This window comes from Canis lupus, chromosome X, assembly GCF_003254725.2.
Source record: "Canis lupus dingo isolate Sandy chromosome X, ASM325472v2, whole genome shotgun sequence".
Lineage (NCBI taxonomy): Eukaryota > Metazoa > Chordata > Mammalia > Carnivora > Canidae > Canis > Canis lupus.
The window spans coordinates 92,927,277-92,944,119 of NC_064281.1; the positions used below are offsets into that span (position 1 = coordinate 92,927,277).

At 41.2% G+C, this 16,843-nt stretch overlaps 1 protein-coding gene and 1 pseudogene across 6 annotated transcripts in view; one reads left to right on the top strand and one right to left on the bottom strand.

Annotated features, from left to right (window-relative positions):
• Positions 1–16,843, bottom strand: part of CUL4B (cullin 4B) — a 46,297-nt gene that overhangs the window by 26,949 nt on the left and 2,505 nt on the right. For 3 of the 6 annotated variants that reach the window (XM_025431202.3, XM_035712232.2, XM_025431200.3), the window contains 3 exons: positions 13,883–14,095; positions 7,037–7,579; positions 4,826–4,941 (listed from right to left, as the gene is read on the bottom strand). In XM_025431202.3, coding sequence (XP_025286987.1) covers positions 4,826–4,941; positions 7,037–7,579; positions 13,883–14,095 — 872 coding nt within the window. Of the gene's footprint in view, positions 1–4,825; positions 4,942–6,741; positions 6,881–7,036; positions 7,580–8,330; positions 8,473–13,882; positions 14,096–16,843 lie in introns of those variants that run through there. The other 3 variants (XM_025431204.3, XM_025431205.3, XM_035712235.2) reach the window with 3 other exon arrangements.
• Positions 9,062–15,581, top strand: LOC125754740 (40S ribosomal protein S2-like; annotated as a pseudogene).

Sequence of the window (16,843 nt, forward strand, 5' to 3'; positions counted from 1 at the left end):
CCTTTGGCCCAGGGCACGATCCTGGAGACCCGGGATCGAATCCCATGTCGGGCTCCCGGTGCATGGAGCCTGCTTCTCCCTCGGCCTATGTCTCTGCCCCTCTCTCTCTCTCTCTCTGTGTGACTATCATAAATAAATAAAAAATAAAAAAAATAAAACACTCCACAGGGACGCCTGGGTGGCTCAGCGGTTGAGTGCCTGCCTTTGGCCCAGGGCGTGAGTCACGGATTGAGTCCCACATTGGGCTCCCTGCATGGAGCCTGCTTCTCCCTCTGCTGTGTCTCTGCCTCTCTCTCTGTGTGTGTCTCTCATGAATAAATAAAATCTTTAAAAATAAATAAAAATAAATAAAAATAAAAACACTCCACAGCTACTTATACAAAGGCTGAGAACATGAGGAAAATAATCCCTTTACTTAAAATACCAAAAATTCCAACTACTATAAGATACCACATGTAAAAAACAAGACATATTCTTGAGATGTAAAGGACACTGTTCCTAGAGAGTGCCTCTCTTTTTCTATTATTTTTTTCAATTTGGCTAATGGTGTCTACTGACACATATTTGGAATGTAATCTATTTATCAGCCGGCTGTTCTGGCCCAATGTGGATTTAGAATTTTAAAACGTGTGGCTTTAGAGCTGTATAATAAAGTATAATCTTAAAATAAAAGTATCTTTTTAAAAGACTCTTATTATCATCAACATCACTGGTGACACCAATAAATAGCAGACATTGTAATAAGTAATTTTTTGCAGTATTTTACAGCTAAACAGCCCTGCCATATAGGTAACATTAGTCTTCCCATTTTACAAATGGGGAAAACAAAGCTTAGATAAGTAACTTGCCCAAAGTTATTATGAGTGGCAGATCTCTAATCTAAGCAAGCTGATGAACTCAAAGATCAGTGCACTTAACCATACTATCTGTAGAAAATCAAAAACAAGCAAAAAAAAATCTCCCAAAACCAAAACAACATTAACCACTGCCTCACACTTGTAGGATTTCAAGGTTGTCCAGGAAGATAATTTTTAAGCTCAAGTACAATTCTCATTTAAATCACTTTTTTATTATTTATTTATTTATTTATTTATTTATCTTTATTTATGATAGTCACAGAGAGAGAGAGAGGCAGAGACATAGGCAGAGGGAGAAGCAGGCTCCATGCACCGGGAGCCCGACACGGGATTCGGTACCGGGTCTCCAGGATCACGCCCTGGGCCAAAGGCAGGCGCCAAACCACTGCGCCACCCAGGGATCCCTCATTTAAATCACTTTTAAAAGACATCTGTTTCTTGCAAATGCACTCAAAACTACATGTTCTCTTCTAGAAATTAAAATTTTAGGGAGGCAGTACATGCAATCCACACTAGGGACTTCCATGCTTTAGATTTAAAACTTAATGGTTTTACATGCACGGACAAAAGTTCTGCACAGACACATGTGAAATAAGCATTTACTTCAGAGATAGAGGCTACAATGGGGGAGTGAGGGATTTGGTGAACTTTTGCTTGGTATACTACATACTTCTATCGTCTCAATTTTATGAGAATACTTTTTTTTTTTTTTGCCATTTCTCCCCTTACACTCTCTTTAGGAGTACTTTTTAGGGGTGCCTGAGTGGCTCAGTTAAGTGTCTGTCTTCGGCTCAGGTCATGATCCCAGGTGATCTCAGGGTCCAGGGATGGAGCCCCAACATTGGGTTCCCTGCTGAGCAGGGAGCCTGCTTCTCCCTTCTCACTCTGCCTGCTGCTCTCCTTGCTTGTACACATGCTCTCTCTGTGCAAATAAAATCTTTTAAAAAAATAAAACATTAAAAAAAGGAAGAGTACTTTTAATTTACATTTCAGTCAAAATTAAACAAGTACCTGAAATCCAGATGGTACAAAACAATTTTACTCCCTTTATCTTTTTATCCTTTTTTGAACTTGAAATTCTCAAAATAAACTCTCTGAGAATAATCCAAAGGGAGCATTTATAAAATTAGGGTGAAAAACAACAAAAGAGCTAGAAACAAATACTTTTGAATTTACTTCAGCAAAAATAGTAAAGTACTGTAAAAAATATAGAGAGTAAACAGTTATAACACTGTTTTTAGGCTAAAGAAATACAACTGAACAATAGCAGGTGGTAACTCTGAATTAGATAAAATGAAAAACACAAAAATGCAAGCTATGAGCTCTTGAAACAAAGGAAATTTAACAGAATCAATTTATCAGGAAAATATTTTTGAACCCCAAAAGTCTATAAAAATATTCAAGGTAAAGTAAATAGGGTTCATTAACAATCACAGCCAATATGCTATAAATATAAAATGTATCCAAATAATCACCATATACATACATACACACACACATATGAAAAAATTTATTTGGTGACAGTTTTTTTCCCTAAAGTAAAACTATTTATTTGTCTCTTACATACACTACACTATAGAGGCACTTGAAGTGCTGTGGTGTATTATTGAAGCAACACAGTAGTGAATGTGCACTGGACTTGAAAATTGGCCATCTCAGTTTGAGTCTGGGCACGTTATTTAACATCCCTGAGACTCGATTTCCTCATCAATAGAGGAATAATAACTACTACTCTACTTGACAAAGGGTTTCTATAATACTGAAAAGATATAAAAGATAAACCTGATTTGTAGAGGGCCACCTGCACTATATGAAAAAAAGCTACTGGACTACACAATTTCTTAAGGTCTTTCCAATTCTAATTCCATAATTCTACTTTTATTACTGTACAACTCAGAAGCCTCATATGTAACATACCAACATAGTCAAATAAGGTGGGCTTATCCTTAATAGCTTTGTACTACTTAACACAGTGTTATAATGATTATATTGTGTAACATTATTACTATGTGTTGGGCATGTTCTGAGTGTTTTCCATGCACTGACTCCTTGAGATTTTCACAGCAATAGAACCTGGTGATCGTAATTGACTTATTACAAGTAAAAAAAACCACACTGTGACTTATGCAAGAGCTTTACTACATCATCTTATATTTCTAGAATATAGCATTTCAAAGTGTTTTTGAGGTAGATAGGACAAGTATTCTTTCCCCTATTTTACAAAGGAAGAAACTGAAGTTGAAGGAGGTCTAGTTTCTTGCTCAAGATCACAAGGGTAATAGCCACCAAAACAAGATCCCAAATCTGTCTTCAGATTCCTTACAGTTTTTTTTTTAATTTTTATTTCTTTATAATAGTCACAGAGAGAGAGAGAGAGAGGCAGAGACACAGGCAGAGGGAGAAGCAGGCTCCATGCACCAGGAGCCCGATGTGGGATTTGATCCCGGGTCTCCAGGATCGCACCCTGGGCCAAAGGCAGGCGCCAAACCGCTGCGCCACCCAGGGATCCCTGTCTTCAGATTCCTAATACAGGGTTTAACCATTACCGTAATATCTCTGCAACTAAAATGAATAGATAAAAATTACAAATTCTGATAAATCAAACCACTTAATTTCTTACAAGGTACTTATCAATATGAAAAGAACAAGCAGGGCACCTCGGTGGCACAGTTGGTTAAATATCCTGAGTTTTTGGCTCAGGTCATGATCTTGGGGTTCTGAAATCTCAGGACCCAGAGTCAGGCTCCATGCTCAGCGCAGAGACCGCTTGAGATTCTCTCTCCCTCTGCTCCCCCCCACTGCTCATTAGCGCACGCACTTGCTCTCTAAAAAATACACAAGCTATTGGATTCTGAAGTATTTTTCTACATGAAACTGCTTACACTATAATGCAAAGTAACTTCTTGAAGTGGTTGCGTCAAAAATACGGTACGGTAGGGCAGGGGCCCCCGGATGGCTCAGTTGGTTAAGTGACTGCCTTCGGTTCAGGTCAAGATCTCAGGGTCCTGGGATTGAGCTCCCATGTCATGCTCCCACTCAGCGGAGAGTCTACTTCTCTCTCTCCCTGCGCCCCCTCAGCTTGTGCATGTGCACTCTAATAAATAAATAAAATCTTTTAAAAAATACAGTAGAGCAAAATCATGGTAGTAAGAAGTCTAAATCAGTAATTGCCCTTAATGGTATATTTAAACTGAATACTTCAAGTATAAACCCATTTATAAAGCAAAAGAAACAAACCTGAACCTCAGATCAAGTCACTGTACTATAATCTGCTGATTTTTTGGCTAAAGACAATCTTGTAGCCCAGAAAATAAAACAAACATGAAGAACAAGAAGAAGAAATGGCAAGGACGCCTGGGTGGCTCAGCAATTGAGTGTCTGCCTTTGGCTCAGGGCATGATCCCCAACCCAGGAGTCCCACATTGGGCTCCCTGAGAGGAGCCTGTTTCTCCCTCTGCCTCTCTCTGTGTATCTCTCATGAATAAACTATTTTTTTAAAGGAAAAAGAAATGGCAAAAGGCTACTAATATGAATGAGGGAGGATAAAGCATATAGAGAATATCTACATTTCTTGAGGCCTTTCCTATAGGTGAGTAACACCACTTAGGGATAAGTACCATAACAGAATGACTTGTCATCAGAAATCACACCTTTGGGATCCAGGCTGTATGATTCCATTATAGGTAAACCCTTGATAATACCAAGGTATTCCTCACTATAAATCCCAGTCAGAAGGGTCCAAGGTAAACCCAATATATACCAGTATGACTATACTCATAGTTTATGTCAGAATGTTAGAGTATGTCAGAATATGTGGTCTGATTATAAAGCAGAGTACATAAATCAAGACATTTTCATTAGAAGGAAACCAAAAGTCTACATAAGGAGTCATTTCAAAGTAAAATCCATATTTTACATACTACTTCAATTTATGCTTGCCAAATCTGGTTATCCACATTAATACATACCTGGTAGAGTTCTTCTAAATTGTACTTAATTGAAGTACTATTCTGGATAGCTTCCACTGCTTCTTTCAGCTTCTGCCATGTTTCATCTGTGTAGTTCTCTGGTAATTTAGGCTTATCTAGGTGATATGTACAAGGTTGATATCAGAATATGTAGGATATAGTAATGGAAGGCTCCACTAAAGTACAGTAATAGTATTATTGCTTTTCAAGGGTAAATTGTGATTTTTATAATCACAACATCTAATTATTAAAGTAATTACTGCTTTTTAGCCTTAGCATAAAGAATAAAATTTGAAATGCCAGAATACTGTTTAAGTCATTTTGACTCACCTATTAAAATTAAAGGTGAGAGGTTTTTTTTTCAATTGACTGTATTGCTTTAAAAAATCAAAATTCAAAAATCACAGATAAAAACAGTCCCGATCTTATTCCATCACATGTAAATCCTAAGTCAGTCAACATGAATTTTGCACCTAAGATTTAAAATACTGAATATCCACTGTGCACACAGTACCTTACAAACATCTTAATCTCCCTAACAATGCTCTAAGGAAGGTATTATTTATCTCTATCTTACAACGGAGAAAACTACTGAGGCTAGAAGACTCATTTAGTAAGGCTTGCCCAAGGTCATTAAAGCTAATCAGTGGCAAAACTGAGATTCTAACCCAACTCTGTTTGACCCCCACATTTATGCACCATCTACAAATGAAGAGAAACATCTTAACTCAGATTTTAATTTAAACTACATCCATGAGCAGAGTAAAATTTAAAAAAATTAAAACATCCAAATGACTCCAGAACCTCTGTAGCATTTTCAGAATGGACAGGACTACCTTAAGCCAGGCTTTAAACTTCATTGACCAGCAATGAGTATTTTTTAAATTAAAATATCCTAATGCCTTAAGGATATGTTTTTAGTTTAAGAGGGAAAGAAAAAACCCAAACAAAATCTCAGAAACCAGTATGCAAATTAAATTAGGATCATAACTCCTCTCTTTAAAAATCCTTGACTGTTAAATTGATATACTTTGGAACAGTGAACATATTAGTCAATTACAATTCACATTTACTTCAGAAAGGTCTACTATTAAATCAGAAAGATTACAACACTCTTAAGAACCTGGGGATGGGAGAGGAGTGATAGGAAAAAAAGGTTAAAAATAAACACTATAACCCTCTGCTCTAGACAAAATAGAGCATATTTCTGATTTCCACACTAATGTTGAAAACACAAGCACTGAGAATCTAATTTTCTCAATACTGATATTTAGCCACAAGACACTTATCTGGTAAATACTACTTCAGTTCATTCATTTACTTTTGTATTTAATAAACATCTTAGCATCTATTACCTGCCAGTTAAGGATGTCGAAAAACTTAAGTCAGAAAAACAAATACAGTCAACAGAAAAAAAGTAATTCATTTCAATTATGTTTTTAAAAATTGTTGATTTTACATGCATCAATGCACTCATAATACTCTTAATCACATATCTCAAACATGAAATGAACAAATTTTCCTAAAAGCTGCAGGTCAGTACTTTAAAGCCCATTTTAGTGAAAAAAAAAATAGATGTAGTAATTGTTCCTATCTTTAGACTAGTGGTACACAGAGTTACTACTTTTGTGTATACAGTATTTTTCACTTCCAAACCCTATCTTTGGAAAGATATGCAGAGATCATAAATATTTTTCTCCAAAACTGCTTCCACAAGGAGTTTCAAGAATATAGTATCCAACATTATAAATCTAACTATAAATCATCTTTGAGCATGAAAAGATCACCAATGCTACCTGCATTTCTAGGGACTAGAGAATGTGGCCTACTGAAGCATAAAAATAAAAATCCCAGCAGTGCCAAAGCTCACTATGCACCTGAAACAAATAAACCTCCTTAGAATACAAATTTCTCACCTGTATAATCCAGATCAATCATACCGACTGGCAATGTTACACTGAGTAACAGATTAAACTGAGCCAGACATCAAATACTGCACAGAAACACGCCGGTGTATGCTTCAGCACAAGAATACTAACCACCCCCGGAAAATGAACCCTCCACCCAAAAAAGGACCTCCCTCCACCTCATTGATTATGCATAAAACATTAGGCCACCTCTATACTGTTTAATATATTAACATAAATAGAGCACGTGACCGCTCAAGTGTCAAATCCTTAGTCAGTGATTATGGATTTTGGCCTTGGTTACCTTTAAAGTTCTTGATCACTAACTTCTTAGCAGACCCAGGCTTGCTGTTAGCAAAGCTAGAAGTGGTGGTAGAAGATTTGGCTAGGCCGTTTGCGTGATGCACCGAAGCCACAGAAGAGATTAATATACTCTTATTTTTAAGTTGCTGCTGCTGAGATGTTGCAGCAGTTGGTGAAGATGAGGAGGAAGAGGAGGAGGATTCCTCAGCCATCTTCGCATCAAACCCTACAAACTCCAGGGTGTCTTCAAAACGCAGCTTCTTCTGTATCGGTACGTGGCTGGAAGTAGCCACTGAAACCCCCAGGCAGAAGGACGAGGTTGAAGGGGATGCCGAATCCCTGGGTTGTAAAGGAGGAGTGGATGAGGAGGAAGAGGTGGAATCAAAGTCTTCTCTCTCGTTACTACTGTTACTGCTGCTACTGCTGCTGCTGTTTAACTTTCTCTTCTTGGCAGAGGTGGGCGGAGTGGTGCTGGTATTACCATCAGTGGCAGATCTGACCTCCTGAGCAGCAGCAGCAGCTGAGGGATTGGGGGAAGAAAAACCTGTTGGAAACATGAAAATAGCGGGGTCAACAGGCAGAGGAGCATCAAAAACCTACGTTTATATGCCTGCGTGCGTGTAGGAGAGAAGGTGGCAATGCTAGAGGGGGGAAGGGAAGAAAGAGAGGAGAAACACAGAGGACGAGAAGGAAAGTGAAGGGGGGGCTACACCGGGGGAATGGGAGGGTTTGGGAAGGCGGATAGGCTGACACCAGGAGTGAGCAGAACGAGGGGGGAGAGCGAATGAGGAGGCAGACAGGTAAACGGCCGTGCCGTCCCCCTCCCCTGCTTTTCGGTCTCTCTCCCCCCTTTCTGCAGGAGCGACTCAGTGAGTCTGTGAGGCTGCAGCTCCTCCTCCTTTTCTCCCTCTCTCTGGGAGGGGAGATGCCGTGGTTGGGGGGAGGGGGAAGGGGGAGGGGGAGAGAACCAGGGCTTGTTATTGTCAATAGCACAAGAGGCTAAAGATGGCGCCACTTCCGGTCACGCGGCGGCGAGGGAGGGGCGGCGTCTGTCCCCGGGAGTGGGGGGTGGAGAGAAGCACTGCAGGCGCCCGGGGGGCGGGGGAGCTGGCTGGGAGGGAGGCGGCGGGAAAGCGGCGGCTAAGGCGCCCCAGACGGTCGTGCTCCTTCTCTCGCTCTCGCTGCCCCCCCTCCCGCTCCCTCTCCCTGGCAGCACTCTTCTTCCCTGGCCCGCCAGTAACTGCCACCCCCTCCTTAACGGTCCCGCGGGGAGCTTCGCGCTGCAGCGCCCTTACCGGAAGTGACTGGGCAGACACTTTTCATAGCGCCCAGGTCCCGAAGCCCCCAGGTCCGCAGGACTTGAGTGGGGGGGGATGGGGGAGGGAGAAAGGGGGGGAAGAGAAGTGGAAAGGGAGGAGGGGGCGGGCTTTTGAGACACCTCCCGAGTTGCTGATTGGAGCTTTCTGAACGCGAGGCGGGCGGGGTGGGGGGAAGGTGGCGGGAGAAGCAGCGGGAAGGAGCCTGAAGGGGAGGGAAGGTGGTGACGGTGAGGGGCGGGGTGAGCTAGCTGGGAAAAAGGAGGAGGAGGAAGAGAAGAAGGGAGGGAATAAAAAGTTAGGGAGCGGAGAATGGAAACTTTGAAAGAGATAAAGGAATAAGGAGGGGTTGCAAGGCAAGGGGAGTAACCCGAAATGGAGGAAAACATAATCATAGCATTATGCCTGCTGCCAAGCAGGAATGTCATGATGTTAAAATAGGAAAGGAAAAGAAAAAGATCTTAGAGAGAAAATGAGTTTTTGCTTCGATTGACCTATGCATTGTTTATCTTATGTCAAGGACGCCCCTAACCCAATATGAAAAGGACCTGAATTTTGGTACCTTTCTGAGTAATGTAGCTACAAATCTTTTGACCTTCCTAACAGGAGCATTTTTCTAAGATGGCTGGCCAGAGTTGAGGGTGCATTATAAGGCCCAAGAAACAGGAAGGTAACTAACACACCCCCCCCACACACACACACACACACAACACAGTTCCCAGGACCAAGCCCAACCCTGATCTCCTCCGTTGTCAATCCAGTAATTTACAGACTAAACATAGCTACTTTTACCAAATCTCAGCTCATACACTGTTTTGAAGAACACATTTGAGGAGAATGATGTTCACAAAAATCAATGGTTTCTAACAATGTATTCCACAAGCCCAAATTTCAAAATGGATTACTTGTAAGAACAAACCTCTAAATTTGGTTAAGTTAGTAACAATAAACCTTGTACATTTCCTGCTAGGAGTTTTTATTTAACCTGAGGACATGGGGGGCAGCACAATGTCAAATAAAACAAGATCTGCCAACCTGTTTATCGTTCTAACTGCAGAAACATTCAGTAAGTATGTACTGAAAGACTTTATGCCACACACTATACCAGGGCCCTGCCATTGAGAAACCAGTAGAGGAAGACATTTTCTTTTTTTTTAAGATTTATTTATTTATTTATTCATGATAGACATAGAGAGAGAGAGGCAGAGACACAGGCAGAGGGAGAAGCAGGCTCCATGCAGGGAGCCCTACACGGGACCCAATCCCGGGACTCCAGGATCACGCCCCGGGCCAAAGGCAGGCGCCAAACCGCTGAGCTACCCAGGGATTCCCCGACAAAGACATTTTCAAAATGAATTTCCATAACAGTTCTATAACAAATGTATAAAGTGCTCTGGAAACAGGTGAACCAAGGGATTAGGACGAATTTTGGAATAGTTTCACAGAGGAATTGTTTATGCTGGGTCCCAAAGTGGGCACTGCCAAAACGACAAGAGGGGAAAAAGTGAAAGGCATTCTGGATAGTGGAAATGGGCTTAGCAGGCAGTTGTGAAAGGTCCTGGCCTGTTTATGGAACTATGGAAAGTGCAGTGAAGTTAGTAAGATGTCTGGTTGGAAGTAAGGAAAATGAGATTCTGGAAGGCCTGGGTGGCTCAGCAGTTGAGCATGGGCCTTCAGCTCAGGGCATGATCCTGCAGTCCTGGGATCGAGTTCCACATCGGTCTGTGCATGGAGCCTGCTTCTTCCTCTGCCTATGTCTCTGCCTCTCTGTGGCTCTCATGAATAAATAAATATTTTTTTAAAAGAAATAAAATGAGGCTCAAAAGTGTCTGGGTAGGGCGCCAAAGGCAGGTTGCCCAAAATGTAATACAATGGCATACTGATTATTTTGAATTGAAGCTACTTGGGAAGCAACTGGTGAAAGGACATGCAGACCCACTGCTGTCCCTCTGAAAGCAGGAAACAAATCTCCTATAAGAAAAATATCCTCCCTGTACTAAGATGTAAAAAGACATCCTTATTACCAGAGATAGATACTTTATTTTTTTTTAATTTTTATTTATTTATGATAGTCACAGAGAGAGAAAGAGAGAGAGGCAGAGACATAGGCAGAGGGAGAAGCAGGCTCCATGCACCGGGAGCCTGATGTGGGATTCGATCCCGGGTCTCCAGGATCGCGCCCTGGGCCAAAGGCAGGCGCCAAACCGCTGCGCCACCCAGGGATCCCGAGATAGAGACTTTAAAGCCAAGAAAGATGCAGAAACATTTTTCTAATCTACCTCAATTTAAATCCTGCTTCGAATTCCCTAGTTAAAACTCCCAAACACTTGTTTTCTTTATCCTGTCAATGCCTCACAAATTTGTTTCATTGTCTAAAATGTATAAAAACTGCCTGTCTTGTTCATTTCTTGAGGTCTCAATTTCATAATTGGGCCTCTGTGCCTACATAATAAAACTTTGGGTTTTTTTCTCCTATTAATCTGTCTTTAATTCTTAATCCAGCAGGAAGACATTGAAGGGTAGAAGGAGAATTTCTCCTTCCCTCCTCTGGTGCACAAAGCCAAAGGTCTGGTCTACCTTGCAGCCTAGGGTAGACAGCAAGGAGAGGAGGGAGCAAGCTGGGCTTTTAAAAGCAGGGGAGAAAAAAAAAAGCAGGGGAGTAACAAGGTGATGGGTAGTGTAAAAGCAGTTTGTATTGAATAGTTTGAGAGAGACAAATCAGAACTCTAAGAATAGATCCATTTTGTAGCTGCTTATACAAGCCCACTTTTTGTTTATGTATTTATTTTTAAAATTTTAGATCTTCAAAAGTCTTCGGTTAAATAGCAAATCCACCTTGAGCAAATCCACCTTCTTCTCCGGGAGAACACCAAATGGCGGATGACGCCGGTGCCGCAGAGGCCCGGGAGGCCCAGAATGGGAGGCCGTGGCGGCTTCCGCGGAGGCTTCGCCAGCGGCATCCGGGCCGTGGCCACGGTCGGGCCGGGCCGAGGTCGCGGAGCTCGCGGAGGCAAGTCGGAGGACTAGGAGTGGATCCCCGTCACCGAGCTGGGCCGCCTAGTCAAGGACATGAAGATCAAGTCCCTGGAGGAGATCCCTCTCTTTTCTCTGCCCATCAAGGAATCTGAGATCATTGACGTCTTTGGGGGGCATCCCTCAAGGATGAGGTTTTGAAAATCATGCCCGTGCAAAAGCAGACCTGTGCTGGCCAGCGGACCAGGTTCACGGCATTTGTTGCCATCGGAGATTACAACGGACACTTCGGTCTGGGCGTCAAGTGCTCTAAGGAGGTAGCCACTGCCATCCGTGAGGCCATCATCCTGGCCAAGCTTTCCATTGTCCCCCTGCGGCAAGGCTACTGGGGGAACAAGATCGGCAAGCCCAACACTGTCCCATGCAAGGTGACTGGTCACTGTGGTTCTGTGCTGGTGTGTCTCATCCCTGCCCCCAGAGGCACTGGCATGGTCTCAGCCCCTGTGCCCAAGAAGCTACTGATGATGGCTGGTATTGACGACTGCTACACTTCCGCCAGGGATTGCACTGCCAGCCTGGGGAACTTTGCCAAGGCTACTTTTGATACGATCTCCAAGACCTACACCTATCTCACCCCTGATCTCTGGAAAGAGACTGTGTTCACCAAGTCTCCCTATGAGGAATTCACTGAACATCTTGTAAAGACCCACACCAGAGTCTCTGTGCAGAGGACCCAGACTCCAGCTGTGGCTAACACATAGTTTTATACAAGAAAAATAAAAGTGAATATGCTATTTGATTACAATTGGCTAAGGCTCTAATGGAACTTAGGCCCCAGGGCCACAGAGAACTGTAAGAGAGGCTGAAAAGTGGGGAAGATGGACTCCTCTCCGTTTTGAAAGTCCCATTTTGTTCCTGCTGCCTAAAACTGTAAACTCTTAAAGCCAAGGAAGGTATGCTGAAGCAGTAAACTTTCCTTTATGTGTCTCATACTTCACAGGACGCTGAGTAACTGTAAATGCAGAGTAAATACTGAATTGAATATCGTCATTTGAATGAGAATAAAATAATGCTGTGTCTTTACAGAAGAGGATTAACTGACTAATTTTCCAGATTTAATGAACAAGGTTTGTCTACTTTGTGTAGTTCTATTCCTTAGAAGGGTATGTGGATGGGCCAGGTGATAATGGCTCGAATTGATACCTTTTCTAGAAGGATTTGCATTCTAACCAAAGATTTTTCAAGACTGAAAAAATGGGGCTTGTTCTAATTCATGTAATTGTATTTCTTAAAGGTTATATGAAAGTGCTAGCTATTTTAAAAATTATAAATATTAGTACAACTGAAAGGGAATGGACATAAAGGCAGAAAACTACTTTTGCAATTCAAAGATAAACATTTAGACTAACATAAAGCATAGCTGAGTCTTGTTAATATTCAACTACATTCTAATAATAATAGCTCCCAATCTGACATGATTATCTAAGCCCTTCACTCTTCCAAGTTACGTGTTAGCTCTAAAAGCATAATCCTTGGCTCTTGAGCATAGTTCACTTTGAATGACCTAGTAGTCTAACTTACTATTTAAGTTTTCCATGAAATATCCTTAAATGAGTTTTGTGGAAAAATATTTTTCTTTTTTATCTTGGTGACTAATAGTAATCTTCCTTTTGATATCGTAACAATCTTATTTTATTTTGTGCCAGGTCAGTCCTCATATATTTAGTACATCTTAATATTGATATGTAATTTTAATAATGATATTTTTATTTTTTTAATATCTTATTTACTTATTCGTGAGAGACAGAGAGAGAGGCAGAGACACAGGCAGAGGGAGAAGCAGCCCCCTCCCCCAGAGCCTGATGTGGGACCTGATCCCAGGACTCCAAGATTATGACCTGAGCCAAAGCCAGATGGTCAACCACTGAACCACCGAGGTGACCCAATAATGATCTTTTTATTTAACATTTAGATTTTGTGGCACAAACCAACTTAGATACTACTATATGATGTGTGAGGGCCAGAACTTTGTGTCTTCTTGGACCAATTTAAAAAGAAGAAAAACCTTCCATGTTTCTTTGTAAAATATCTTTCTTTTACATCAAGAATCAAATAAATGAGCTAATTAAGACATAACCATATACATTATATACATCCAAACATTTGCCAACCAACGTTAAACACATTTTCAACATTAAAATACATTTCTCAAGGTTGAACTCACTGGAACCACAATAGTCAAGACATGCAGTGTAGGACACCATACAATTATGGCCATTATCAGACTAAACCAGATTGGGCACTTAACACATATATATTCCATATATAGAGTCTTTCATCTTGTGAGTTCAACTCATACCTTAGAAACATTAATTAAACTTTACAGTGCTGCCAGATGAAGTATAGTTATTATTGGTATTCTTTTAATCAAGCAAATAAATCTGTAGCTACTTATACAGGTAAATATACGCATAAAGGAAGAAACACAAAGACAGGACTAGTTTTTCTAATGTCCATTCCCCTATTTCAGCAGTTATGTCTCTAAAAAAGAATATGACCTTTTTCCCTTTTTTGATCACGGGGATTCTCCAAGGTGCTTGGTTTTGAGTCATCTTCAGACATTTCAGAGCAGGGGCTTGTCTGTGGACAGATACTCAGGCTCACAGAAGACTTGTCATCCACTGGTGGGATTTTCCTTCCATATAGGAGATACTGCTTGTTCAGAAGAATACGAAAAATGTTTCTGCGGCAAGCATTGTTTAGGAATGTGTCTAGAAAACACAATTGGTGGGTAAAAGGTAGTCCATGTTCCCTATCTGCCTTTTTGAAGGACCATCTTTGAAGCAGGGAAACACGGAGAAGGCAAGCCAAGCTGTGGTGAAGTAGCCAACATTACATCATAGTAAGAGCTCTGTGATGCTATCAACAGCAAGGGGCTGCTAGGGATGACTGAGATCAAACTTATGCAAAGATGATCCAACTATACAATGTGAATTCACCCTCTGCCCACCTTAGAGTTTAAGGCAAGAAACTTGACAACAAATGCTAAACCTGGTGCTCAGTACAATGTAAATAAATAACACAGATCTCATATTTTACATAAAATCATTTATCCTCTACATAAAATTATCTCATTAACTGAAGGCTTACTGACTTGGGTACATCAAACATTTGAGGATTTAACCCCTTAGCTCAGAGGTTTCACCTACAGTCATACCTGTGAACCATCTGGAAAGCAGATTTAAGGACTAAGAGTTAGGGCCAGGCCATTTTCCCTTGGGGTTTAGTTTGAGGGAATGGATCAGCCACAGATTTCTTTCTTTGGTGCTGCCAAGCACTTGCTTATTGTGGAGTTGCTGGACCTATTTTTAACCTTCCCTTCACTTTATCAATGACTCTCACTGTCCCTCCCACCCTGCTTTAAGATTTGATCTTCCAATGGCATTCAGCTTTTCTTTTTCTCAAAAGCAAGGCCGTTTTAGGTTTAAATCAGTGGCTCCCAACTCCAAATAAACAACAGAATTACCTGGGGACTTAGAAGAAAAAAAAAAAACACCTTTGCCCAGGTTTCAAACTAGTCCAACTGAATTGGAATCTCTGTGAGTAGTGACTCCATTACCATTATTTCTAAGAAGCTCTCAGGGTGAATCTACTTACCTTCAAGATTGAGACCACAGCTGTAGGTGAACTAAGTACCATCAAGATTTGAATGAGGCTGATAAGCCCTTGTACTCTTTAAAGCCTGAAATTTCACAATTATTTATTCATTCCTTTTGATAAAAATAGTCTCCTTCTCTAGGAATCCTTTTTTCAAATGCAAATTAGCCAGAGAGACTCAGTTCCTGACCCTTTAAGGTGAATGCTTCTTGGGAACAAAGGATAATACAAAAGTCCTAAGTGCCTGGAGGTAAACAGAACTAGGACTAGGCATTGCAATGGGGGGTGTGGTAGGGGGGTAAAGTTACATCAAGGGAGGAAAGAGTTCTGAGAGTACCTCTTGCTGACTTCACAGTATTGCCTGGGGCCAATCCTACTTTGTGATGGCTGCATATTTAAGATCTGGTTAAGTTTATCTCAGCAGCCAAAAGCTTATTCAGAGAAATTTAAATATTTTTATAAGCAAAACAAAGACCAGACATCAGGAATGTAGATTTGGGGCTATACATAAATGCCCAACTCTGAATTAGTCACCATATGGATGTTTCTATTGTCAAGTGATCTGTTTTTCCTGATTCCATTAAATGTCCTTTATTCCCACCAATAGCATTATTTTTCTTGCCAATTCATTTGGTCACTCAACAAAAATGTATTGAGCAACTACTCTGGGCAAGGCATGGTGCTAGATGTCATAAGGGAATACAGAACTAATACAAAATTCCATTTGTGGTTGATTTTATAGTTTTTCAAAACACTTTCACATACAATCTTATTTTATCCTCATAACCACACTATGAGATAGGTCAGGTGCCATCCCCATTTTACAGATGAGAAACAGGCTCAGGGAAGGAGGTTAAAATGACTTGCCAAAAACATGAAGCCCACAGACATAAACCAAACCCACTTTTTCTCTAAACTCAAATATGGTATTTCTCATAATTTCCAGTTTAAGCAGAAGACATGCCACAAAATTGTCTCAAGTAATAGATAAGTTAGGAAAAGACTTTCAGAGCCCCACTCACCAAGAGGGAAAAAAAAAGAAATAAAAAAACTACTCCTTTATTGTGATGAGCCAAATCATAGTGCCTAATAGGAGACCAAGCTTGGATTCAGTTCAGGCAGGACGCGGCAGCAAGCAATGCACATTCAAGGAGACAACAATTTGGTTTTAGAGAATCAGAATTAGTCCATTCTTTGGCTGGACCCTCAATCAACGGCTGATCTTCACCAGAGGTAGAAACCAGCTCCCTCTCCTAGCCAAATCCTGACAAACACTAAACAAGCCTTGCCTGAGGACCTCTTATGATCCAGTCCCTGAGTATACAAAGACAACCCTTGCCCTCAAACAGTTCCCAATTGGCCTAGTGGGTGAGGCAGACAATTAGAGGACAGAGTGATAAAAGCTGCTGTAGGAACACAGAGAGACACCTGCACAGCCTAGGAAGGTGGGGTGGAGTAGAGAAAAGGTGGAGGTGGGGAGTTACAAAAAGCTTCCAGAGAAAATAATAGCTTCCAGAGAAAGTAATTCAATTTAAATCTGTGAGGGTAAGTGGGAATTAGCCAGGCAAGAAGAGTGGGAGGGGGCAAGGGGCCCAAAGAAGGAAAACAGGGCACAGGTTTAAATCCTGAAGGTGAGAAAGACTAAGACATACTTACTATCTTCAAGGAAACTCGTTCTCAGGGAATAGTTTGTCCTAACCAAAACCCCTAGAGTATTGAGGGAAATCAAGGCAGCATCTCTGTCTAAAATCTGGTACAGTAATTCCTAGGCCTCTTAGCACCAGGCCTGACTTACCCCTACTTGCTGTTGGAGTGGTAGCTACTGATAATTCTTACTTTGAGCCACTAGTTCAGGAACTGGG